The 27,827-nt window shown below is 43.4% G+C and overlaps 1 protein-coding gene across 5 annotated transcripts in view; it reads right to left on the bottom strand.

The window, feature by feature from the left end:
• Positions 1-2,770: 2,770 nt before the first annotated feature.
• LOC147612989 (uncharacterized) overlaps positions 2,771-27,827 on the bottom strand; it is a 62,489-nt gene continuing 37,432 nt past the window's right edge. The window contains exons 3-10 of one of the 5 annotated variants that reach the window (XM_086782286.1): positions 17,656-18,327; positions 17,405-17,507; positions 17,075-17,166; positions 16,792-16,966; positions 16,400-16,570; positions 3,283-3,383; positions 3,068-3,138; positions 2,771-2,903 (exon numbers count right to left, since the gene is read on the bottom strand). In XM_086782286.1, the coding sequence (XP_086638412.1) occupies positions 2,891-2,903; positions 3,068-3,138; positions 3,283-3,383; positions 16,400-16,570; positions 16,792-16,966; positions 17,075-17,166; positions 17,405-17,507; positions 17,656-18,327 (1,398 nt within the window). In that variant the 3' untranslated portion in view covers positions 2,771-2,890. Of the gene's footprint in view, positions 3,139-3,282; positions 3,384-16,399; positions 16,571-16,791; positions 16,967-17,074; positions 17,177-17,399; positions 17,508-17,655; positions 18,328-27,827 lie in introns of those variants that run through there. The other 4 variants (XM_086782287.1, XM_086782284.1, XM_086782285.1 and 1 more) reach the window with 4 other exon arrangements.

Here is a 27,827-nt window from a genome sequence, read left to right on the forward strand (position 1 = left end):
TCAATATAAAGGGCTTGTCAGTATATGCAGGAAAAAAGTATTGTTCAAGTTTGCTAAAGCTCAAAGTGGATGGAATGCATCAAGTATGTGAATCATGCCAATTGGGAAAAGAGTCTAAGCATGCATTTCCACATGATAATAATGTAAGTAAAAAACCTTTCAATATGGCGCATTCTGATGTTTGGGGAGGACCAACAAAGATAACATGAATCAAAGGATGCCACTGTTATGTATTTCATTGATAATCACACTAGAAAGGTGTGGGTATACTCTTTGAAAGAGAAAAGTGAACTATTTGTGCACTTTTATAGCTATAGTTGAGAAATATAAAGGCATACACATAAAATGTCTAGCGATGGTTGTCTTTCTCAAACAGAGCTTCAACGCTAAGTTCTTGGAGATGCCTGACGCTCCGCTCCCTGTCATTAAATTTGTTCCCCAAGATAGGCTTCAAAAGAGACCGCATCAACATGGCCTCTTTCCATAAAAATGCGTAAGATCAAACAGTAGGGAAAAATATTTTTCAATCAATATCTAAGACTCATCTAAGAGAGCATGAGATAAAGAGGTAGTTCGCATGCAAGTACACCCTGTAGCAAAATGCCTAAGATCAGATAGTAGGGAAGACTATTTTTCAATGAATATCTAAGAGAGCATGAGATAAAGAGGCAGTTCACATGCAAGTACACCCTATAGCAAAATGAAGTTGAAAAATGAAAAACACACACAATGCAGAGAAGTTGTTCTGTTGAGAAATATGGTGCCATAGGAAGTGAGGATGAGATGAGATAGCTTAGAGTCAAGCCATGTGTGGCATCTTCTACATTGTCCCATGAAGCATGTGAAAGCCAAGCCCCCCAACTCCTATATAAGGAGTTCATTTCAAGCAATGAAGTAATGCACTTATCTTAAATTTCTCTATGTGATAAAGAGGAAGTTGTTCTTTTATGATAAGCTCATGTATTAAATTTCATGAGAAATTATCTAAATCTTGGCGAAACCCCTCCAACAAAATTGTAACTCGGTGGAACTTTACGTAACATGTCCATTGTTCTTGCAATCTAGCAAGAATTTCACTAGCCACATTGCACTTGGGACTTCCATCCTTTCCTGGTAGGCTTTACTATGAAAAACAAACACTCATATATTAATGACTAAAAGACTCAACAAAAAAGCCCAAAAAATTAAAGAACAAAAGAAGAAAATTGTCATAAAATTCATAGGGGCACAAAATTTTAATGAAAGGAAATTAGTTAAAACTATTAAAGATATTGGTTGTTCATACATGTGAAATCTTGATTGGCAACCTTTAAAAGTTTTATCACTACAAAATTCATAGCCATGCACCACCGAGATATAGAGGGCCTCATTGAGACATAGATGCACTCATTGAAAAGAAAGACATTTCAATAAGTGCATATGCATGCATGCTAATCCATGTATATGACATAAATGGTAGTGGCCTTGGTTTATCAAGATAAATTTCTTCCAATTCTACTTTTCATTCTCATCCATTGCCTTATACCATTTTAAACACAAGTAAATATTGAGGTATAGAGGCTCATATGAGTACACACGTCATATAAAGTCACCCGTATAACACACCACATCGCACGATGAATACAACACTTTTTGTCACTACAAAACTAGAAGGCAAATTATACAATGTTAGATTGAATGCGATTAATGCCCATCAAAACCCTACCACACATATCTCACGTTCAAATCAACGAGTGCAAATTTGATTGTAAAAATAAAGAAGCTTGCTTTTAAGGGATTATGTAACAATGGATTCCTTCCCATGCATGCTCAAGAGAAAAATGTTGACATCAACTCTTTCAAGATCCAACCTATGTACTAATCATGGAAATCATATATATCAAAAATCACATAATGACAAACTAAAGCTCAATTGCCTAACAGAGATGCATCGGTGGATGCACATGATAACTAGCACTGACAAGCAATGTGAGATTACTTTCATTATATGTCAATTGATTGAATGTAAGTAAACATCAAGCTTGAAGAGATGATGACTTTTATAAACATGTTTCAACAAATATCATTGTATTAGACAAAAGAAGTATCCACATTTGTGAAAATAAAGTTAACTCTACATAATTGCTTTAGGATCCACCAAGGAATGCTACCAATGTGTTAACATCACCCCTTGCCCCTACATATCATCCCAAGGGGGTTGAGATATAAAACAAATAAAACATACATATATTATTTCTAACGTCATCCTAAAAAAACATTATTTGAATCGCTACATATTTGTCTTTAAACATATGCCAACCGCCTTTTGACAAGTGAGTGAATGAGATGCCCAGCTATTTATAGGGTTGAGTTATTACATTCATTCATACAACTTGAGACATGTTTCATGATTTACTTCATGCACATCAAGCTTTAACAGCCTTTTATAAATTGTCACCACCCCCCCTCGACCAATTCTACCACATTGTAAACCTGCACATTCATCATTTTGATCCTGCTCAAGATTGTGATTGTACAACCCTCTAACATGAATGATGATGTGTCGGGATATGTCCTCGTTTCCATTTTTAACCATTTGGAGGCTATCCTCTCTGTGTTGGAAAATTTTGATAACCATGATTTGTAATCCACTAAATGACAATGGTTGGAGACAGTTTTAAAATGGCCATATGACTTGGGATTCTAACACAAGCAAAGATTTAAGGTGCTTTTCATCTTGTTGTTTGAATGAAGACATGTGAGGTACCAGCATTTTGGGAGAGATTAAATCCTAAACTGATTTAATTATCCTGATTAACACATGCCTATATAATTCTAATACATTTGACAGCTTTTTTTAATCACTTGTCAGTAAAAATTAAACCTAAGTAAAAAGGTTGCCCATACAAATTTAGCAAACACACCTGCAAAGCACACATTATTATGAATGAATAGAAAAGACCACATCATGTGGCAAGGTAAATAGCAACTCTTACTGAAGCAAACAAGGATAGCTCAATATATGAAATGCAGCACTTGCTCCTTGTGCTGCTTGGATTAGTTGATCATCTATATGGAAAAAACTTACTGATTGGACATCTTTACATTATCATGATGCACAAGGAAATCTTTAACGCAACGGTAAACCTCGTGTTTCACCTGTTTGAAAATCAGTAGCACATAGAAATGCTGTTAAAATCGAAATAAGCACATTGAAGCTCCCAATGTAAGAGAAAAACATTCCTATATTTTCTTGGCCTCCTCTCCTAGTTTTCAAAAAGATTTGAGATGATCTCTACATACCAGTCGTCCACACACAAGATCATAGTGACCATAGTGCGTATTGTTCTGCCCTCCAAACAGTTTGTACTCAACCAGCTCTTCTGGCAAAGCTTTGACAGTATCTAGAAGCAAGCATGGCAAGATGGTCATAGAAAACTTAACATGCCATTAAATGCATACAACTCAGTACCCTCATCAGCCCCATGCAATACCAAGGCTAGAACTGAACACACACACACACACACACACATATATATATATATATTCATAGGACATGGATACAGCCAACGACACTTCCTTACAATGAGCTTATACTCAATCCATTTTTCTCAGTGATGGCAGATGGGATCCTCATGCCAAGACATCTGGAGATTCACCTTGTAACATCCACTCACGATTTCACTTGTCAGATATCATAACACACTCTCCAGATTGAGGGTGGGAGAGGGGTGGCATCCATGCCAGAACATAGGAGTATGTAGAGTAAGTGGCATGCATATGATTTGAGATTGAGGAGCACACCACTTTTTGTCACATGCATATGATTGAGATTGAGGAGCACGCAACTTTTTGTCACATGCATCATCCTTCATATGCATGTGCTTGACCACATATATGGGGTATAATAAAGCACTTAGGGTTAAGCAGACCTTTGTTCACAGAAGGGACACAGTTGATAAGTGACTGAGCATCAGTTTTGGTTCCCACACATATGATGGGTTCCATCCATCACTTCCCATCCGAATCCATTTGTTGTGAAGGGGCAGGCTACTGCCAAGTGAGAATTTCTGGTGTCTGGGCTGCTCACAAGTCAGTGGTGGCTGCATTTTTCTTAAGAGGGGGCTGAGGGCTGACGATGTACAAATAAGGCCATTTTTCTCCTACTTCTGGTCAGTCTGCTCGACCACCAGCAGTCGTGGACATGAAAATGCCCTTTTGACCTACTTTCCCCTTTTTTTAAAGTGGTTTTGGCTCATTGCCTAAGCCCTCCCCATGAGGTTTTTGGATGGCTATTTTGGGCATAGCGGCTTCTTCCAAGGCATTCCAATGTGGTCCCGTATCTGTGATTTGGGCCTTCATAGCTGATCCGCTCTACATTTGTCATTATAGCTTTTGCTGGCCATTCTAGCTCATAGGAGGCCCAAATCTATAACTTGGAGCCCTCTCTCTTCATTTAGAGGAGGCTCTCTTGCTACAAACTAGCCTCTACCATGTTAGCTGCTCATACACTATGATCAATGCTGTTTTTCTGCTCCAGTCTCTATGCGGTGTCAACTATGCACATCTCTCTTTTACAGTTTTGTGGATTAACTGGCGGCATATGTTTGAGGCTGAGGCCAATTTCAATGTTTAATTGCATTAATGGTCAAGTGTTTTGTAGAACCCCTGGGTCCTCCAGAAGTTACAGAGCAAGCCCATGGGAGTCACATCAGATCGGGCATGCACACTCCAGAGAGCTAGACGCCGTCGTCCTATCAGACCCCAGCCACCCCCAACTCATTAGCCCCAGATTCAAGAGATCCCAGCCTGCCATCGAGCAGCCTCATCCTCACAGCAGACTATCAACATCTCTAGCCTTCTTGTATCACCCATGATGGACATCCTAGATGAGCCCTTGCCCGGCATACAAGATTGATTGACTGTTTTTATTCAGCTCTCCCACATCCCATCACTTATTGATTGACTGTTTTTATTCAGCTCTCCCATATCCCATCACTTTATGTACCCCATACCTCACATAGTAGGATCTAGATGTTTCAACTTGTATAATCTCATAGTCTGACATCTTAGCTTTCAGTTTTGAGTTTTTGTTTCCTGTTGCTTTTTCTTATTTCATCCATGACGAGATTTCATGGACACTATGTATACATCATTTTTGTCTCATAGACCCTTTGGGTCTTTTGAAGACATTAATATAGCTTTCTTTCTCTTGCTCTCTCCCACCGAAGATGCACTTCTTGTCACCAGCCTGGACATTTCCCAATATGAAAGGGGTCTGGTGGACTCCAAGATGTCTAAATATTTGGAAAGTACAAGCTTTGGGAATGGGGGATTATCCTAGAATACAAAGGATCAAACTCCTAGAATCTAGGAGGGTTACTATTTTTGGCCTGACTCTAATGGAAATTCTATTCGCGTCATTACATCTGGAATTATGCAGATACCAAGAGTTGCCAAAGTGCCTATGACAAAATGTCTACCAATTGGGATATTTTTATAGAACGTTTATGGAAGGACCGATCTCTTAGATTGGGACATGTGGCAAGAAAGTGGACCAAAGTGAGACAAGTGGCCTCACACTTGTCAGAAAGTCGATCAAAGTGAGACAAGTGGCCTCACACTTGTCACTTCAGCTATTGTGTGGCTCTCCACTTGTCATTGTAGCCTTCTCTTGCCATTTTAGCTCATGGGAGGCCCAAATCTATAAATTGGAGCCCTCTCTCTTCATTAATGAGAGGCTCTCTTGCTGCACATGTCATGGCCCTGTGAAAATGGAGCAGGACAAGTGTGGGCATGGTGGTTGCAGGGTCAGAATATTTTATGATTCACATGGGGGGTGCCCGGACAGTGTTTAAGATGTGTGGACAACCCTAGGTGTGAAGGGGGGAACTAAAAACATTAAGTTTTAATGTTTATTGAAGTTTGCCCCTAGGCCTTAGTGGCCCTAGGAACTTATTAAGTTGGGGCCCTAGGGATTAAATTGAGAAGGAGTTTTCTCTCTCTTCTCTCTCTCTCTTCCCTTTTTGGGGAGTCGTGTAGCAAAAGTGGAGAAGCCCTCATGCGCTTGTGTACTAGCGTGGAAAAGCTCAAGAGAAAGGAGAAGGCGGCTGTTTTGCTGTGGCTGTAGCTGTTTTTCTGAGTAGAATCGGCCGTACAACACTGTACGGCCAGAACTGGGCACACTCTCTCTTTCTCTTTCTCCTCTGTTGCTGGCGGCGCACAGAACTGCTGCTGGTTTGGCTGCGCAGAAGCCCTGTACAGGCTGTACAGACTGTTTTTCAGCAAGTACACCTTGTACAGCTGCCGTACAGTGTACGGGCAGCAAGGTACAGAAGGTACAGTTGCTGCAGAGGTGTTAACAGGTGCTGGACAGGTGCTGGACAGGCCTGTTTTCTCAAATTCAGGCAGGTACAGAAGTGGACAGCAGGCTGTTTATGCTAGTACAACGCCTGGCGCGTATCCCGAGACGGTACAGACGGGTACTGTGCTGATTTTCAGATCTGTATTTTACAAGGACAGCATAGGAGTGAGCATCAGGAGGAAGATACAGGCAAGTGCAAGCACACGTGTGAAGCAGGGTTGTGGATTCAAGTGCCTGCAGGCACAGATTAGTGCTGTTGCTTCCTCCAGTGTTGTTTCACGAGCTGAACTTGGTAAGCCTTGACTCTGTTCATCTATCTCTCTTTCTATTGCTTGATGTCTGCTACAGGTATGTGTTATCTGGCTCCTTGTGAGAGGAGGAGTATGGCAGATTGACAAGGGATTAAGACAGGGATTGAACAGCATATGTATGTTTGAGCTGAGAAGATGTATCATGCTCTTGAGTTATGCCAGATGTATGCCCATGGCTGGCCTGCTTTGTGAACTTGGCTGATCAGAGGGAGGCACAGTGTGTTGCTTGAGGACACAGATCTGTGTGCATAGATCCTCTCTGCTGTGAAGGATTTGTGGGCAGTCAGATTGGACTTACAGGTGTAAACTCTTGGCTGGTTTTTGTGTTGTACTCAGCCATACATATTATTTTAATTGAATAAAGAAATACCGCAAGGGGCGCCAAGCTTTGGGGCCAACAGGTGTCGCTGTGTTTTCAGATTTGGGCACTCTAGTCCCAATCTGTGTTTTGTTTATCATCTAGATACTCGGCTCTCACCCGAGCGACCCGGGTTCAAGTCCCGGGGACGGAACCTTGAAACCGGCCTCTGATAGAAAACCAGAGTGCGGTAGGAGCAATCACCCGTCCACTTGTAGTCTAGATGATAAACAAAACACAGATTGGGACTAGAGTGCCCAAATCTGAAAACACAGCGACACCTGTTGGCCCCAAAGCTTGGCGCCCCTTGCGGTATTTCTTTATTCAATTAAAATAATATGTATGGCTGAGTACAACACAAAAACCAGCCAAGAGTTTACACCTGTAAGTCCAATCTGACTGCCCACAAATCCTTCTCAGCACAGAGGATCTATGCACACAGATCTGTGTCCTCAAGCAACACACTGTGCCTCCCTCTGATCAGCCAAGTTCACAAAGCAGGCCAGCCATGGGCATACATCTGGCATAACTCAAGAGCATGATACATCTTCTCAGCTCAAACATACATATGCTGTTCAATCCCTGTCTTAATCCCTTGTCAATCTGCCATACTCCTCCTCTCACAAGGAGCCAGATAACACATACCTGTAGCAGACATCAAGCAATAGAAAGAGAGATAGATGAACAGAGTCAAGGCTTACCAAGTTCAGCTCGTGAAACAACACTGGAGGAAGCAACAGCACTAATCTGTGCCTGCAGGCACTTGAATCCACAACCCTGCTTCACACGTGTGCTTGCACTTGCCTGTATCTTCCTCCTTATGCTCACTCCTATGCTGTCCTTGTAAAATACAGATCTGAAAATCAGCACAGTACCCGTCTGTACCGTCTCGGGATACGCGCCAGGCGTTGTACTAGCATAAACAGCCTGCTGTCCACTTCTGTACCTGCCTGAATTTGAGAAAACAGGCCTGTCCAGCACCTGTCCAGCACCTGTTAACACCTCTGCAGCAACTGTACCTTCTGTACCTTGCTGCCCGTACACTGTACGGCAGCTGTACAAGGTGTACTTGCTGAAAAACAGTCTGTACAGCCTGTACAGGGCTTCTGCGCAGCCAAACCAGCAGCAGTTCTGTGCGCCGCCAGCAACAGAGGAGAAAGAGATGTTGGCTGTAATTCACGCTCTTTCTACATGGAAACACTACTTGCTTGGGGCTGATTTCACTGTGCAGACAGATCATCAGACCTTGCGTTATTTCCTCACGCAGACTAAGCTTTCAGAGAAGCATATGCGTTGGGCAAACTTTTTGTCAATGTTTCACTTCCAGATTGTACATGTGGAAGGCAAAAACAATGTAGTGGCAGATGCTTTGTCACGCAAGCCACAGGTCTCTGCAGTTTCACTTGCTTATCATCATGAGCTTGATGAAATGAAAGAGCAGTATGCCCATGATGAGGATTTTGAAAGGTTGTATGATCCGATGTCTGAGGGTCAGCGGCATGAGCATTACACTCTCATAGATGGGTTTTTATTGATGCATGGCAGACTGTGTGTTACCAGGCCATTGCGACTCAAGGTTATGATTGAAAGTCATGCTCCACCGTATGCAGGTCATCGAGGTATTGACGCCACGGTCAAAGCAGTGGAGACTTTCTTTTATTGGCCAACCTTGAGAAGAGATGTTGATGCCTTTGTGAGGCAATGCATCGTATGTCAGAAGGTAAAGTTTGACCGTCAGAAGACACCAGGGTTATTACAGCCTTTACCTATTCCGGATAGACCTTGGGAGAGCATTGCCATGGATTTTGTATTTGATCTTCCACGGACACAAACGGGAAATGATGGCATCTGGACTATCATATGCAGGTTCAGTAAGCAGGCTCATTTCATTCCCGTGAGGAAGACAATTAAAGTGGATCATATGGTGAAGTTGTTCATGGCGAACATCTTCAAGTATCATGGCTTGCCTACGTCTATCATTAGTGACCGTGATCCACGGATGACGAGTTTGTTTTGGAGAGGGTTGTTTGACAACATGGGTACAACTCTCAAGTTTTCCTCGTCATTTCATCCACAGACAGATGGTCAGTCAGAAGAGGCTAACTCTACCGTGTTGGATCTTCTCAAGTGTTATGTATCAGAGCACAAGCAACAATGGGAAAAGTATCTTCCTCTAGTGGAGTTTGCATATAACAACACTGTACATAGCTCGACAGGCAAGGCGCCTTTTGAGATTGTAGAAGGAGGGAAGAAGGTACCGCCCATTTTGCATACAAAGGATAAGATCTTTGAGGCTGATCAGTATGTGGAGAGCTTGGATGAAGCTTATCGGAGAGTTAAGTTGGCCCTCCAGAAAACTCAACAGAAGCAAAAGAAAGCCGCAGACCGTCACAGACGTGATTTACAGTTTGCATTGGGTGATTGGGTTCTTTTGCGCTTTGAAAAGGCTAGACTCAAGAAGATGAAGGGTAAAGAGCGCTTATTCCCTAAGTTGAGCATGCGATATTATGGGCCTTTTCAAGTTTTGGAAAAGATTGGTGAGGTAACCTATCGTTTGAAGTTACCAGATCACTGGAGGATTCACAATGCTTTTCACGTGAGTCTTCTTAGACCTTTCCGTGGGGATGTGCCTGAGGATGTATCAGATGAGGCTCAGCCGGAAGTTGAGGAACTTGATGAGGTTCTGATTCCAGAGCAGATACTGGCACATAAAGAAAGGAAGGTACGAGGTAATGTTTCCCGTCGCTATCTTGTGAAGTTCAAGAACTATTCACCGATGGATGCGAAGTGGATGGAGGAAGGTGACTTAACAGATTCACCTCAGGTTTTGCAGCTTTATCTCGATGCCTTTGAGTTAGAGCCGACTCTTATTGTGGCTCATTCAGGTTCAGCAGAGCATGGGTCTGGAGCATTACCTGATGCTCAAGAGGGGGGTAGCACCTCCACTCCCTTGATTCAGACAGGCTCAGATGACATCTAGAGGTCGCTTGGTGCAGATTTTATCTCATCCGAAGGTACTGAGGCTGACAGTACATCTGTTTATGGGACTTCTATGATATATGTGTACTAGTCACATGGCGATTTTTGTGGATATGTATGGTTCACAGTGGTATACAACTTGGACTATTACTATGCCATTGGTTTGCAGTGAATGTTGATACATGTGTATGGCTCAGAGAGATTGGGACGCTGATCTTGCCATATTGTATATTTCACTTTGGATTTTTTTGATGCATCACCAGAAAGCAATCGAGGACGCTTGCCATCTTTCAAGAGGGGGGTATGTCATGGCCCTGTGAAAATGGAGCAGGACAAGTGTGGGCATGGTGGTTGCAGGGTCAGAATATTTTATGATTCACATGGGGGGTGCCCGGACAGTGTTTAAGATGTGTGGACAACCCTAGGTGTGAAGGGGGGAACTAAAAACATTAAGTTTTAATGTTTATTGAAGTTTGCCCCTAGGCCTTAGTGGCCCTAGGAACTTATTAAGTTGGGGCCCTAGGGATTAAATTGAGAAGGAGTTTTCTCTCTCTTCTCTCTCTCTCTTCCCTTTTTGGGGAGTCGTGTAGCAAAAGTGGAGAAGCCCTCATGCGCTTGTGTACTAGCGTGGAAAAGCTCAAGAGAAAGGAGAAGGCGGCTGTTTTGCTGTGGCTGTAGCTGTTTTTCTGAGTAGAATCGGCCGTACAACACTGTACGGCCAGAACTGGGCACACACTCTCTTTCTCTTTCTCCTCTGTTGCTGGCGGCGCACAGAACTGCTGCTGGTTTGGCTGCGCAGAAGCCCTGTACAGGCTGTACAGACTGTTTTTCAGCAAGTACACCTTGTACAGCTGCCGTACAGTGTACGGGCAGCAAGGTACAGAAGGTACAGTTGCTGCAGAGGTGTTAACAGGTGCTGGACAGGTGCTGGACAGGCCTGTTTTCTCAAATTCAGGCAGGTACAGAAGTGGACAGCAGGCTGTTTATGCTAGTACAACGCCTGGCGCGTATCCCGAGACGGTACAGACGGGTACTGTGCTGATTTTCAGATCTGTATTTTACAAGGACAGCATAGGAGTGAGCATCAGGAGGAAGATACAGGCAAGTGCAAGCACACGTGTGAAGCAGGGTTGTGGATTCAAGTGCCTGCAGGCACAGATTAGTGCTGTTGCTTCCTCCAGTGTTGTTTCACGAGCTGAACTTGGTAAGCCTTGACTCTGTTCATCTATCTCTCTTTCTATTGCTTGATGTCTGCTACAGGTATGTGTTATCTGGCTCCTTGTGAGAGGAGGAGTATGGCAGATTGACAAGGGATTAAGACAGGGATTGAACAGCATATGTATGTTTGAGCTGAGAAGATGTATCATGCTCTTGAGTTATGCCAGATGTATGCCCATGGCTGGCCTGCTTTGTGAACTTGGCTGATCAGAGGGAGGCACAGTGTGTTGCTTGAGGACACAGATCTGTGTGCATAGATCCTCTGTGCTGAGAAGGATTTGTGGGCAGTCAGATTGGACTTACAGGTGTAAACTCTTGGCTGGTTTTTGTGTTGTACTCAGCCATACATATTATTTTAATTGAATAAAGAAATACCGCAAGGGGCGCCAAGCTTTGGGGCCAACAGGTGTCGCTGTGTTTTCAGATTTGGGCACTCTAGTCCCAATCTGTGTTTTGTTTATCATCTAGACTACAAGTGGACGGGTGATTGCTCCTACCGCACTCTGGTTTTCTATCAGAGGCCGGTTTCAGCACACTAGCCTCTACCACCGTTACAGGCTGTCCTAATGATGGCTACTCTCTTTCTCTCTTTCTTGAAGGCTGCCCATGAAGAATACCGACTGTTGGGGACTGTTTTGGAGGCTTCCATCGCAAAGAAATACTGAAGGCAAGGGTATTTAATCATTTATTATGATTTCTAGCCATTGCACTTGTTGTACCAGCCCTTGTACTTGTTGTACCTGCTATACCAACCACTGTTCTGGTTGTTCCAGTCCTTGTACTTGCTGTACCAGCCACTGTACCTATTGTACCAGCCCTTGTACCCACTGTACCTATTGTACCAGTCCTTGTACCTGTTGTACCAACACTTGTACTTGTTGTACCTGTTGTATCAGCCATTGTACTTGCTGTACCAGCCACTATACCAGCTGTACCAACCATTGTACTTGTTGTGCCGGCTGAATGGAGGATTGTACTTGTTGTACCAACTCTATTGCATGAAGACCCGTGGTTTTTGGGGAAGAATCAGTACCCACATGAAGGTATATGGATTATGTTGTTGGCTCGGCATTTCTACAGCCTGTGTTCCGGCTTGGTTGCCTCATGTTGGGCTATGTTGTGTCATTTGTATATGGATAATCTAGCATCTCCTCTCGGGAGGACTAAGGCCCTCAAAGCTTGTACATGATATTATTCTCCTTGGGTAATAAAATACTCCAAGGGGGGGGGTCGCCCATTCCGGCCTCTATGTGGTGTCACATGTGCAAGTTCCATTTTCAGCATTTGTGGATGTTTTGTCCAGCTTTTATGTTTTATGCAAAGTGATGATGGATATGTGTTAAGGCTGTGGCCATGTTTAAATGTTTTAATATGCATTGATGGTATCAACAAGTGTGTCAAAGGCCCTAGTCCCCCGGGCACTCGCGAGTTTCATTGGTATCAAAGCATAGGCTTCCTTGAAAGCGGAGGCTTCCTTCTATCAAAGAGGAAGAGAAAAGATCTCAAGTGGGGACCACACTTACCATCGTTGCTATTAAGCATGGCCAGCTACTTCATAGCCTATGAAGCAAGAGCATGAGCAATAGACAGCTTGATCTAAGGATTTATGAATTCACAAAATTTATCTTGGAAGTTCGGAGTTGGCTTTATGTGCACACGTTTAGCACTCTCTTTCCATATGGATATTGTGGATTATATTATCAAGCTTACAGGCAAGCTATATGGAGATATATCTCGGGATATCTTAAGGATATGGTGAGGAGATATTTATTTTGGCTCCATGACCAACCTGGCAAAGAAAAGCTAAGTATACTTTGAGTTTGCAAAGTTGGTGCTTTTGCTATTCACTATGAAGTGTTTTTTATGTTCACTAACCGCTGTATAGCCATGCAAGGAGAAAGGTGGTGTTGTTTGCCTTGAGATGGTTTTAGGGAAACATTGTTTATGGCTCTCTTTATTTGGGATGCATTGGACTTATGAAACTCATGGTTCACATACCCTGTGTAGTGTTCTCTTGTCCTACATGTATGCCAAGGGTCATGTGGATTGGCATATGTTTGTGTGCCTTGAGCTTATTTGTTACTAGATTTTACAGTGACATGGATCTTATGGACTATATCTATGGTTTCTCATTTGGCCGAAATGCTTGTAAACTAGGAGAAACAGGATATACCTATGATATTAACTATGGAGAACCAGCTTTGCTATCACCATGGTTTGTGATCTAGAATGGCACCAGTTTGTGTGCATAGCACATGTTTTTGTGCGAGGCACTAGTTTCTTGTGCATGGCACTTATTTAAGTGTCTTAGCACCTGGTTGGTGATTTTCATTGGCATATGATTATCTCATTGATATTGGTGATTGAGACACAATTGGTTCTTGTGCCTGTGTCTAGCATATCTTCCATGGAATTCTTGCCTATTTATTTGGGACATGGATTCTTCAGTTATATTGGATTTTTGAGACTGTCTCGTCTCGCCCACTTGATGGGACATGATTATATCTTGGATATATGGCTTGAAGCTTAAAGTTGCAGACAACTTTTAAGAAGCTGGGGAGGATGTCACCAGCCTAGACATTTCCCAGTATAAAAGGGGTCTGGTGGACTCCAAGATGTGTAAATATTTGGAAAGTACAAGCTTTGGGAATGGAAAATTATCCTGGAATACAAAGGATCAAACTCCTAAAATATAGGAGGGTTACTATTTTTGGCCTGACTCCAATGGAAATTCTGTTGCCAAAGTGCCTATGACAGAATGTCTACCAGTTTGGATATTTTTGGAAGGACCGATCTCTTAGATTGGGACATGTGGCAAGAAAGTGGACCAAAGTGAGACAAGTGGCCTCACACTTGTCAGAAAGTGGATCAAAGTGAGACAAGTGGCCTCACACTCGTCACTTTAGCTATTGTGTGGCTCTCCACTTGTCATTGGAGGCCACTTGTCACTTTAGCTATTGTGTGGCTCTCCACTTGTCATTGTAGCCTTCTCTTGCCATTTTAGCTCATGGGAGGCCCAAATCTATAAATTGGAGCCCTCTCTCTTCATCAATGAGAGGCTCTCTTGCTGCACACACTAGCCTCTACCAGCCAGTACACTCCACTATAGGGTTGAAACAGGGCTACCCGCTCTCTCCGACTCTATTTGGACTATACATTGATGAGATCTCTGATTATATTGGGACACAAGGGGACAGAGGAGCCCAGTTGGCTGGCACTTGGATACCTCTGCTCTTATATGCTGATGATATTGTGCTTACAGCAGACTCACCAGAGGGTATGTAGAGGCACTTGGATAGTTTACATGCTTATGCACAAGACAGTGGGCTCTCAGTTAACCTTGGTAAGACCAAGGTTATGGTGTTTAACACTACAGCTCAGTGGGTCTGGAGATCAGCGCCTATTTTCACATATGGGCAGGAGACAGTGGAGTATGTTGACTCATACACATATCTTGGAGTGGTGTTCATTGGGCCCACATTTTCCATGAGGGGGGCAGCAGAGGCCAGATTGACTAGAGGATATGCAGCACTAGGAGGTCTAGAGAGGATGTGCTCACAGGTACAGTTTCAGGAGCCACGCACTAAGCTGTGGCTTTTTGACACGCTGGTCACATCGGCTATGCTATATGGAGTACAGATCTGGGGGCCTAGCCTAGATCGTCACAGTCGATCGGGACGCACATACGATGGATGGAGATCGATGGAGAGACCACTTGTGTCCATGATCTCCAGGATGATTCGGGCTAAGGCCTCGGTACCCCATGAGATTATCCGAGCCGAGATGGGAGCACCACCGATCGTAGTCAAGGCTGTTGCCAGATCAGTGTCCTTCATTCATAGCACCTGGGAGCTTCCCCGACACCGGTATGCACGACTTGCTTTAGAGTCCTCTCATCAGCTAGCCATGGAGGGAGACACTTCATGTTGGTGTGCGCAGATAGCATCCTGGTTTGAGCTCCACAGGTTCAGCTTAGACAAACTTCCACCCTTCCAGTACTCTCTAGAGGCACCCTCTCTCACCTTGACACATTCTGAGATTAGTAGAGTCATCAGACAGGACCTCATTCAACTGCACACTAGGAGGACATGGCTAGAGCCCTCACAGGAGTCAGGGACGAAGATGGCTTTCTATAGAGACCATCTTCTCCGCACCACTGAGGATGGCTTTATACTTAGACCGAGCTACATGGATACCCATTTGTCTCATGGCCCAAGGCAGCCCCTCTCACACACACTCTCTCTCTCCCTCATTCTCTCCCTCCCTCCCTTAAGCCTTTCTCAAGACCCAAAGTTCAAACTTCAAACTTCAAACACACTAGGATAATGATGTTTTTTATACCCAATTTTGGAGCTCTCGCTATACTCTACCGGTTCATTTAATTTTACTTTGTACCCTTGAATCTTGTCACTTGATGATGTATCCAGATGATGATGATGGACTATTTTGGTCTCATAGGTCATTTTGGTCTTTTGCAGACGTTTAATACAGCTTTCTTTCTTTCACACACACACTCTCTCTCCCTCCCTCAAGGCTCATACATACACACTCTAGTCTCTCTCTCTCTCTCTCTCTCTCTCTCTCTCTCTCTCAACTTTCACTATATATATTATCTATCTATCACTATATATATATATATATATATATATATATATATATATATATATATATATATATATATATATATATATATATATTATAAAACAGACGCCTCTAACAACACGCCTCTAACGTCTCTAAAAAAGAAGTCTCTTTCGAGGCGCGTACCATACCCGCCTCGTACCAACGCCTCTAACAACCTTGGTATCTATTCTAGTTGGTTTTTAATGTTTTTCCATGTTTTAGAAACTTAATGTTAACATTTTGGGTCTCATAGATATTAGAACCTCTGGTGATAGAACTTTATTCCTTTCTTTCTTTCTCTTTCTTCTTGCAGCCAGGAACTGCATAGAGTTATTGAAGATGTGGCATTTGGCAAATATATATTAATAAGACATTAATATAGCCAGAAACCCTACCCGCCAGGGTGACTAAGTCATACAAGGGTGTCATGCCATGAAATTGTGTTATGATTGTCTTAGAAAGTAGCAAGCTATTTCCCACCATGTTATCAGGACAAATCTCACCACATGATTTTTTAAAATTCAATCTAATGCATAAAACATTGTTTAGGAGAAAACAGATATTTACCTAAAACTGCTGCAGGAGGACAGACTAAGTCCTCATCACCGGCAATGGCAAGTACAGGTGTTGTTGACATGTGAAGATGATCTTTATGAAAGACAGTTCCAGTTCTATTGCACAACCCACCAGGTTGGAATACAGTTATTAGTTGCAGTAAGAGCTTTGCCGGGATCGTGCCTGAGCAAAAAGGAGAGATTACAATGCAAGAACCTAACTGTTAACAATTCAAAACCTCTTCCACCTCATGTCCAAGAAATATATGCCATCTCATAGTTGCCATAAAATGCTCTACGTAAGCAATCAGAATTTTCCCTACTAAATGACAGGTGACGGCTATCGAAACCATGCCATGCCTTACACAAGACCATGTCCGGACCAATCTAGTACTAGTAACTCACAGAAGTTGTTCAAGACCAGCTTCTTCAACAGTTCGGGATCCATCATGTCTTGTGCTGATACTTGAGGACTGAGCCAGGCCATTATGTATGGTGGATTGATAACTAGTGGATGGATTGCTGCCATAAGAGCTCCTAGAGGAACAGCAGGGACATTGAGGACTTGTGCTGGATCAGCCTGTACAAAAACGAACAAGGCCTTTCTGCAGAGATGCTTCACCACAGGGTTTACATTGGAAATTCTTGGCCCATTTTATTGAATTTGGCATTAAATTTTACAAGTTACCAGTGGGAGCAACAACTTCAGTGAGGAGTTAGAGACTGTATAATCCAATGAAGATGCCAAGGTCACTGCTGAGGCCAGGCCACAGTTCTGCTCTGCAAAATGCTGGATCAAAAATTAGCTGTCTTTTGCCACTTGTTTATACACATAGGCTTTCTTCCTCCTCTTTGAATGTTCATAGAATTATTATATAATCATATAATCTACTCTAACTTCACATTTGAAAAAGAGCATATGTAGATTGCTACAGAAGCCGATCAACCAGCTAGATTACACAGACGTCAAACAAGCTATTCTTTTAAGGGCAAGTGGGTGACTGCAAAAGAACCTTACTTTGTGATGCTATCAAAGCATAAAGTAGTATCCCACCCATCGAGTGTCCAACTGCATGTACTTTTCCATCTTTAGACTTGCTATGGTCACGAATGTAGTCCATCTACAACGTCATAATGCAGAACTTTATGGAAAGTGAGTATATAATGGAACAAGTCTGGTGCAGACACGTCACACGAGCTGACAACATATACTTGAGCATACATTCCCCAAACTTTGTGGAAGTTTCAAGCAAAAAGCAAAAACATTACCGCTGCTGGGACATCCTCTTCAAGGTAATGATCAAAATCCCAATCATATGTTACAACAAGATCCAGTAGCTTCTGAAAGTCATCAATGGTTGCAATCAGCCGCTCCTGCAGGTCAGCAATCTGTTGGGCACTGATGAGCCGGTCCTGCAGATCTGATAGCGGAGGGGAAACTGCCCGTTGGCCATCTTCTAATAGCTTAAGGAGCCTATTGCTTAAAGCTACGATCTGTTTCGTGACGGCTGAATTTTGTCGTTCATTCAAAACATGGATGAGCCTCTCTCGAAACTCATCGTAACGTTCCGATAACTGGAAATCTTCTAAAAGGCTGGAGATTTTGTCTAGCAAAGAAGCTGACATGAGAAATGATTGTCCTTGATCCAGAAAACTCTTTGATTTCTCAGTAATTTGAGTGAAGACATTGGAAAGGCTAGTTGCTACCTTTGAATCACTCCAAGGTGACCCATCCGTCTGGTCCACCATTTTGTTAACATCACTTTGAGACTTCACCGACTCCTTGATTAGGCTTTCCTCATTGTCATTTATTGCCCCATTGTTAGCTTTTGCAATCTGACTGGATGGAGGCTGAGCCTCTATCTTACTCAAACCTGCTCCTCTGACCTCCAAAATCCATGTATCAAAGCCTTGCTCAGCCATATAGCGTGCAAAAGAAACCTATACAAGAAAAAAGTGTGTAAATCGACAGATGCACTAAAATCAAGAAGAGGTTTGAGGTACTAGGCTGGCTATGGACCTTTTCGTTGCGACATAAAGGAGGTGTTGCAGGTGCCTAAAAGCATAAAAGATCTAGTTACCAAAACGGCCAAAAGAATACAAGTCAATGCAATAAGTGATATAAAACAAGGTACTAAGTCTATGTGACAGGATATGTGTGCAACTGTGTAGTTTGACCACCACCTCATCATCAAGATAACACAAACAATATAAATGTGTATGGTTTATCCTCAAGTCCACACACATATTTTTACCTCATCCTGTGCAAGGTTGATATTAAATTTCGAAGACGTTGGACTGCAGAATGTGAAGGACAAGAACCTGTGAATGTAACTCGCGGCGGTGAGTGCCCGGGGGACTAGGGCCTTTGACACACTTGTTGATACCATCAATGTATATTAAAACATTTAAACATGGCCACAGCCTTAACACATATCCATCATCACTTCACATAAAACATAAAAGATGGACAAAACATCCACAAATGCTGAAAATGGATCTTGCACGTGTGACACCGCATAGAGGCCGGAATGGGCCGACCCCCCCCCCCTTGGAGTATTTTATTACCCAAGGAGAATAATATCATGTACAAGCTTTGAGGGCCTTACTCTCCCTACGGGAGATAGTTTATAGGCATTTCGGCCACCAACTCACACTACCCTCTCAAGTGTCCATGTTCCCTTCCATCTGCTCTCTATTGTTCCACCCACACATGGTAGAAACAATCTTCAAGAGAGCACGTAGGATAAGAGAACACGACACACGGCATGTTGTGCTCGACACTACCCTCTGAAGTGCCCATGTTCCCTTCCATCTGCTCTCTATTGTTCCACCCACACATGGTAGAAACAATCTTCAAGAGAGCACGTAAGACAAGAGAACACTACACACGGTATGTTGTGCTCGACACTACCCTCTGAAGTGTCCATGTTCCCTTCCATCTACTCTCTATTATTCCACCCACACATGGTAGAAACAATCTTCAAGAGAGCACGTAGGAAAAGAGAACACTACACAAGGTATGTGAACCATGAGTTCCATAAGTCCAATGCATCCCAAATAAAGGAAGCCATAAAGAATAATTCATAAAGCAGAGAATAGATCCAAATCCCTTCGAGTAGAGGTGGACTTTATCCATAAAAGCATCATATCCATGAGATATCCAAAGATTTCTTCTCTATAAACTCGGACAGATTCATCCATAGAAATTGCTTGTGAAGCCCAATATCTATATAAATCTCGTCCCAAAAAGAAATCTCCATAGATATAATCCATCCCAATAAAGGGAGCCATAAACAATGTTTCCCTGAAACCATTTCAAGGCAAAACAACACCACCTTTCTCCTTGCATGGCTATACAAGGGTTAGTGAACATCAAAAACACTTCATAGCAAAAGCACTAACTTTGCAAACTCAAAGTATACTTAGCTTTTCTTTGCCAGGTTGGTCATGAAGCCAAAAGAAATATCTCCTCACCTTATCCTTAAGATATCCCGAGATATATCTCCATATAGCTTGCCTGTAAGCTTGATAATACAATCCACAATATCCATATGAAAAGAGTGCTAAACGTGTGCACATAAAGCCAACTCCACACTTCCAAGATAAAATTCTGTGAATTCATAAATCCTTAGACCAACAAGCTGTCTACTGCTCGTGCTCTTGCTTCATAAGCTATGAAGTGGCTGGCCATGCTTAATAGCAACAATGCCCCACTTCAGATCTTTTCTCTTCCTTATTGATAGAAGGAAGGCTCCGCTTCCAAGAAAGCCTATGCTCTGATACCAATGAAACTTGCGACGGTGAGTGCCCAGGGGACTAGGGCCTTTGACACACTTGTTGATATCATCAATGCATATTAAAACATTTAAACATGGCCACAGCCTTAACACATATCCATCATCACTTTGCATAAAACATAAAAGATGGACAAAACATCCACAAATGCTGAAAATGGATCTTGCACGTGTGACACCGCATAGAGGCCGGAATGGGCCAACCCCCCCCCTTGGAGTATTTTATTACCCAAGGAGAATAATATCATGTACAAGCTTTGAGGGCCTTACTCTCCCCACGGGAGATGCTGGATTATCCATATACAAATGCCATAACACAGTCCAACACAAGGCAACTAAGCCGGAACATAGGCTGTAGAAATGCCGAGCCAACAATATAATCCATATACCTCCGTGTGGGTACTGATTCTTCCCCAAAAACCACGGGTCTTCATGCAATAGAGCTTGTACAGCAAGTACAGCTCCCCATTCAGCCGGTACAGCAAGTACAATGGCTCGTACAGCCGATACAGTGGCTGGTACAATCGGTACAATGGCTGATACAGCAAGTACAAATGCTGGTACAACATGTACAGTGACTAGTACAGCAGGTACAGTGGCTGGTATAATAAGTACAAAAGCTGGTACAGCCGGTACAAGGACTGGTACAACAAGTACAATGGCTAGAAATCATAATAAATGATTAAATACCCTTGCCTTCAGTATTTCTTCGCGATGGAAGCCTCCAAAACAATCCCCAACAGTCGGTATTCTTCATGGGCAACCTTCAAGAGAGAGAGAAAGAGAGTAGCCATCATTAGGACAGCCTGTAATGATGGTAGAGGCTAGTGTGCAGCAAAAGAGCCTCTTTTAATGAAGAGAGAGGGCTCCAATTTATAGATTTGGGCCTCCCACATGAGCTAAAATGGCAAGAGAAGACTACAATGACAAGTGGAGAGCCACATAATAGCTGGAGTGACAAGTGTGAGGCCACTTGTCTCACTTTGATCCACTTTCTAACAAGTGTCAGGCCACTTGTCTTACTCTTGGTCCACTTTCTTGCCACATGTCCCAATCTAAGAGATGGGTCCTTCCATAAACGTTCTCTCTAAAATATCCCAACTAGTAGACATTCTATCATAGGCACTTTGCCAACTCTTGGTATCTGCTCAATTCCAGATGTAATGACGCGAACAGAATTTCCATCGGAGTCGGGCCAAAAATAGCAACTCTCCTAAATTTTAGGAGTGTGGTCCTTTGTATTCTAGGATAATCCCCCATTCCCAAAGCTTGTACTTTCCAAATATTTGGACATCCTGGAGTCCACCAGACTTCTTTCATACTGGGAAATGTCCAGGCTGGTGACAAAACCTATATGAAATATGAGATACCTATAAATCCATTATCGATATGAAAGACATTTGCACTTTCCCTAAAGAAAAACTTCCAGTTACCACATGCACTCCTTGTTACGTACTAATACTAATGCTTGGGATTAGGGATTAATCTGGAAAAGTTAGGGAAAACCCTGATATTAGGGGAAGAGCAGGCGGATACGAGTGGCTAGGGTTAATTATTAATAAATCCATGTGAACTGACTATTTATGACTGGATGGTTATTTATGGTAGCAGTTATCACTATATATGTGAGGCCACAGGTTATTATCGCTATTGACCGTTATTGGTCTGTGCCTGGAGAAATACTCCTGCCCATGGACATGGTGGATCATAGGCAGTCTTGCCGAGAGTCCCTTAGGAGCTCTGGTGGTATCGGACACCAGGGTTAACTAGTAGAGCCTTAGCCCCTGGCTTGGGGGTGGTTGCGGACATGAGCTACAGTTGGGTGGTGAGCTTGCATGCACCCTTCTATGTTGTTTGTACTACCATATAGACTATAGGGCCAATGTTCAATCATCCTGGATGTCCAAGCTCCACTACTTTCTGTGCCAGGGCCATTGTTCAATCATCTTGGACGTCCAAGCTCCACAATAAGCGAATCCAGATGTGTGATTGGATGCCACCTTAGCCGCCTGCAGACTGGCTGCACAGCCCAGGGTTGGGTGGCTGCCTTGCTGCGCTGACCTGGCCGGCTGGCTGGCCTGGCTGCCATGCACCAGCCACCTAGGGTAGCCTTCCTTGGCTGCCCTAAGGCTGGCCACCAAGCTCCTCGCCAGGCTCCCCGACAACCCCACGTACACAGCCTAATCAAGCCTCAACAGGTACTCGCCAGTCCAACACAACAGTCAGCACCTTTCATCCACTCTAACACAATCATCCAGGTAACGTTGAAAATTTACCCTAGATTCTTAAATCATCCTAATACATTTGATTCCCCTTCTCAAAAGAAGCTAAGATACAATTCTTTAACTTAAAACACGATTCTTGTACCTTTATTTATTGTATTATGATTTTTTAAGACAAATGGATTATAGACCTTGGTCGATGAGTGTTCAAAGACAAAAAACCTTGTACAACTTCAGTAGAGCAATCGCTTTGATCTTCAGCATCTACGTTAGGGTTGCTTTGACCAACTATAAAGTCCTTCCCAAAATCTGCCCTAAAGACAGATGAAAACCAAGGTTAGTCCTAAACCAAATCATGAGGTAGCAAGCTAGCTCACATCCCAAACCACGACCAGCATCCACCAATCTCCCCCAAGCCAAGGCTAGGGCTTCCTGCATAATCCCATAAGCACATGTCTAACTCCAGCGTCCCATACCACCGAAGCCTGTGTGTTCTCTTCTAGGGTTTGTGTGAGTGTGTGTGTGCTTGCAAGAGCTCAAGCTCTCTTCTCCCCTGCATCTTTTCATAACCTACATACTCACCATGTCCGTGGCATGAGCGTGTCTGCTCTCCTTGTCCAAGCCAGACCTTCAGTGGTGCATCCGTACAACTATGTCTCACAATAACCCAAGCTCTCACTTATATAGTGATAACTACGCCATAAATAGCTAATGTCACCATTTGGTCCCTTCACCAGCTTTGATCAGTGTTTTGGAAAAAGGCCACACACAGAACAGAACCAGATTTTCCAGAAAAGGAGGAGTAATTTGAAGCGTTCACTGACATGGATAGGCATGAAAGATGATCACAAAGCATAAATGTCATGGGATTCTAATCATTTATGTGACTTACAACGTTTATGAGTCAATGTGTTCAGACATCTTTAAAGTTTGGCCAGACATATTATTATTTGGGCATGGATTTATGGACAGAAGGAGGCGCCTAGGGTTGAGGGCATACAAAACTTGGGCAAGATTTTGTTTACAGTTTCTTCTCCAGTGCCTGGATCTCCCACTCACCCTCTCTTCTAGTCTTTCTTGAGAAGGTTTGGATTCTTGGTGGTGATGGCTTCTGGAAACCCTCCCCTTACTTCTACCAACTATCAGATTTAGTCATACTGGACTCAATTAACTTTGGAGGCTTCTTGTCTTTGGGCTGTTGTTGCTTCTCCTCAGTTATTGGATCCTGTTTATTGGGGAGTTTATGATGCTTTTGCCAGGATGGTTATCATCCAATCTTTGTCACCTTCCATACAGGTAGAATTTTTATCCGCTTCTTATGATACCTCTCAGCTGTGGCTTGAACTTCACAGGCGGTATTCAGACTCAGGCATTGCCTCTGTACATCAGGAGACTAGGGCCAAAGTGGCCCCCTTGTCAGTTTCAGCTTCTCTTTCTCCCTCTCCACAAGACAATCCTAGTGACCACAGCTATGACTTCTTCAGTAGTGGTTAGGGTCACATCGGATGAGATTGAGGATCATCCACTAATTTCTTCCTCCGTTAACATTGCAGATGATCATGCCTACCCTCTCCATGGTGTTGATATTTCTCTGGGTTCCCCTCCTATGCTACAAGATATGCTTTCAAAGGAGGATTCCGCTTCTTTAGTTCCAAAGGAGGCATCTTCAAAGGGTTCTATGGAATTCTCATTGGTGGTTACTTCCACTATTTTGGAGTCTATTTTGGTTCAGACTTCAACCTTGGCAGATTTAGTTATCCCTGATGATCCTCTTGTGCCAGAGGTTACGACATTTCCTCCTTCTCCAGAGTCTGAAGATCATCTTTCTCCTATTGTTGCAGAATCTTTACCCCACACAGTATTTTCATCTAGCGTACCTTTGGTGGATTTTCGAGTTGCTACCTCTACGGTTTCTCTAGTGACTGCTCTATTGGTGGTTGTTCCTAGCCCTTCTCCAGGCATTTTGGTGTCACCGACTCCTACTTCACCAATACCTACACTTGTTTGCCAAGTCTCACGAAGACCTGGTCATCACATTATTAAACAAGTTGCCACCTAGTTTCTTTACTTTTGTCACACAAACCATTAGTTTAGGACCTATGCCTACCTTGTATGAGTGCGAGTGCCAACTCGTGCGCTTCGCTCGGTTGCATGAGCGGTCATCTTCTTCCTCCTCTACCCAAGAGGGGGCCCTTGTTTCCAATACCGCCTCTACCCACAAAGGGCAGCAAGGGAAGGGGAATAGATCAAGGCAAACCACAAGGCAATAACAGTGATCCCAAAAACACTGCCTCGACACCCACTCCCTATTGGCAGAATATTCTTGAAAAGAATAGATACTGCACTCATTGCCAGATGTCTCGACATGTTGATGATGAGTGTGGCATCAAAACCAGGGAAAATAGAGGTACCAACCTTGAGGTCAACACAGAAGGATGGCTTATACTGGATGTCTACCTTTCTATCTGAGCCATTGAACAACTATGGCACTATTGCTGAAAGAAAGTGAAGCAAATAGAAAAACATTGATGTAGGCCCAAGTACAAGACCTATAAATGCTGGAAACTTATGTTTATTGCTGAAAACTGAGCATGAGGGAAGCCCGTAGGTGCCGTACAATAATAAGAAGCAGAAGCAGTTGCTAATGACCTCAAGTGGATGTAGCATAATGAGATAAAATGGGGGAAAGGGGGACAACCCTTATATACTCCCCATGATAGCTGGTTGGCTAGCTGTAGTAGCAGGCCGGTAGCATCACAATAGCATAAAAATGCTATAAAAGCATAAAAAATAAGAAAATAGCTAAATAAATATGCACATGCAGGGCCTCATAAATGGCCAGTACAAGCATGAAAATGATGCAGTAGGCCCTCTGGAGATTATATATAATCCAACACCTTCTCTTCAGCGCCAGAGGGGCGATCCAATACCGACATGCTGAAGTAAGAACTCCAAAAGTAGCCGAAATTCGGTCCGGGGGATCCTTTGGTTGATCAATGTCTTGTTGGAAGGAAGAGGTACAAGTTGCGGTAATGGACACATCCAAAGTAGGTGATGTAGAAGCAGCACCGGGATCAATCCAGAAGCTCTCAAGAAAGGGAACCATTGATAGCTCCAAGGAAAATGGTACCTCCTCTATATATGCAACAAGTATCAGTACCGTAGTAGACGACTCCTCCTCCTATGAAGAATTTTTGGATTTGATGCTCGAGATCAATGCGACGCGTGCGATCACGTGCTGCATCTCTCTCTGCAAGGTGTGCCCATCTACCTGTCAGAGACATAGGGGAACTGCTAGAGTTGTGAATGAAACTCCGGCAAAAGGCCTTGCATGAGCTCCACTATGGCAGTGGCATTCCTAGCTTCCCAATAGCGGAAGACTTCACGAGGTGCTAGTGAGGAATGGGGTTTCGGTTCAAGTCCCTTCACCAAGTTCCAAGAACCTTGGGAAGTGAAAACCTGTTCCATAAGGTTAGCCCACGTGGTGTAATTAGACCCATTGAAACGAGTCTTTTCTGTGAAAGCATTTATGGACATAGACCCATTGAAACGAGTCTTTTCTATGAAAGCATTTATGGACATAGAGACATGGAGGGAAGGAGATGGTGGGGTCCAGGATGGCTTGTACCCATATCTCGAGTATAGAGGGTTAGGTGGTACTCTAGAATAACCACGAATACCAGGCATAGGTGTAGGACCTAGCGAGGGTAATCCATAAGATGGAATATAAGGCTGGGCACTGTTGGATTATATCATCTCCAGAAGGTCTACATCATCTTTTTCATGCTTGTATTGGCCATTTATGAGGCCTTGCATTGGCATATCTTAGTAGAGATTATTTAGCATTTTTTCTACCATTTTTTGGTATTTTAGACATTTTTTGTAGCATTTTATGCTACTACCATGCTGTCGGCCTGCACACCTGGTCGACCAGCATCCTGGGGGAATATATAAGGGTTGGCTACCTTTCCCCCAATTCATCTCATTTTTCAGCATTCAATTGAGGTCATTAGCAGCTGCTACTGCTTCTCATCATTGTGCAGCACCTACGGGCTTCCCTCGTGCTCAGATTTCAGCAATAAACATCAGTTTCCAGCATTTACAGGTCTTGTAGGTGGGCCTACATCTATGTTTTATATTTCCTTCACTTTCTTTCATGGTATCAAAGAAAAACGCTGACCTATGAGCAGAAGAAAGCTGCGTTTTCTGTTTTGGAGCAAAGGCTTCGACAGTTTGCTGCGTTTTCTGCAGATTTCAGCGTAGAAGGTGCTGCGTTTTCTTCCGGGAGCAAAGGCTTCCTCAAGAGTGCTGCGTTTTCTTCATCTGACACTTGGGACTGTTGTATTTCTGAATTTTCAGCAAAGATTGCTGATTTTTCTGATTGCTGAAGCCCTCTTCTAGGTGCTGAGGACAAGGAACTACATCCTGGAGAGATCTTCTTCCTCTCCTTTCAGTTCCCCACCCTCCCTCCCTTTCTTCTTGTTGTGCACAGCCTGAGAGGAGGACTTGCTGATTTTTTTTCAGCCCCTTTCTTCAGAGAAGGTTTCTTGTCAAAGGACATGGCTTCACGAGGTTTCTCTACTACTGCTCCTTCTCCTGTTGATTCTCTTCACCATCACAGCTTGGATCCCCTGCTCCCGCCGCTCCACAGGTGGTTCCTATTCCCAATCTTTCCTCTCTGAGTTTCTCTCATCCCGGTCTTGCTCCCACCCCTACCCACATACCATCCTACAATCCTCCCCAAGTCAGTGACTCCATGAAGCTTACCGCAACAAACTATCATACGTGGTCTTTCTACACTCAGTTGTTGCTAGAAGGAGCCGGTGTGTGGATGGCTATCTCCACACCTCACTTGGTGGACCCTGCTTTGAGAAGCATATTGGATGCTCGGGCTCGTCTTATCATCATCCATTGCATGACTCCATCCATACAGGCACAGTTTGTCTCCTCCCAGAGTAATGCTCATCGGATGTGGACAGAGATCCAGAGAAGGTATGGGAGAGTTTCGACAGTGAAGATTGCCAAATTGGAGTCAGATCTGGAGAAGCTTACCATCAATGAGTCAGATGACCTGATTGAGAAGATTGGAGAGTTTTCCCGTATCAAGCTGCAACTTGAGGAGTACGGTAGCACCATCAACAATCCCATCCATAAACTTCTTGGTAAGTTGCCTGCTTCCTTTGATTCTTTCAGGGATAATATTTATTTCCGTGATCATCTCCCCCCTTTTGAGGAAATCGTGAGTTATCTCCACGACAAGTGCATGCTTCACGGAAAAGGCAAGTCGGAGTCTGCTTTTGTTGCCTCTAACAAGGGCAAAGGCAAAAGCGGAAAAGGGAACTCCAACAACAACAAAGGCAAAGGCAAGGGCAAACAGGATTCTAAGGAATCCAAGGACAAAAGCAATGAATGTGATTATTGT

The sequence above is a fragment of the Cibotium barometz genome, chromosome 44, assembly GCF_041138505.1.
Source record: "Cibotium barometz isolate CiBa-2024 chromosome 44, ASM4113850v1, whole genome shotgun sequence".
NCBI classification, from domain to species: Eukaryota; Viridiplantae; Streptophyta; class Polypodiopsida; order Cyatheales; family Cibotiaceae; genus Cibotium; species Cibotium barometz.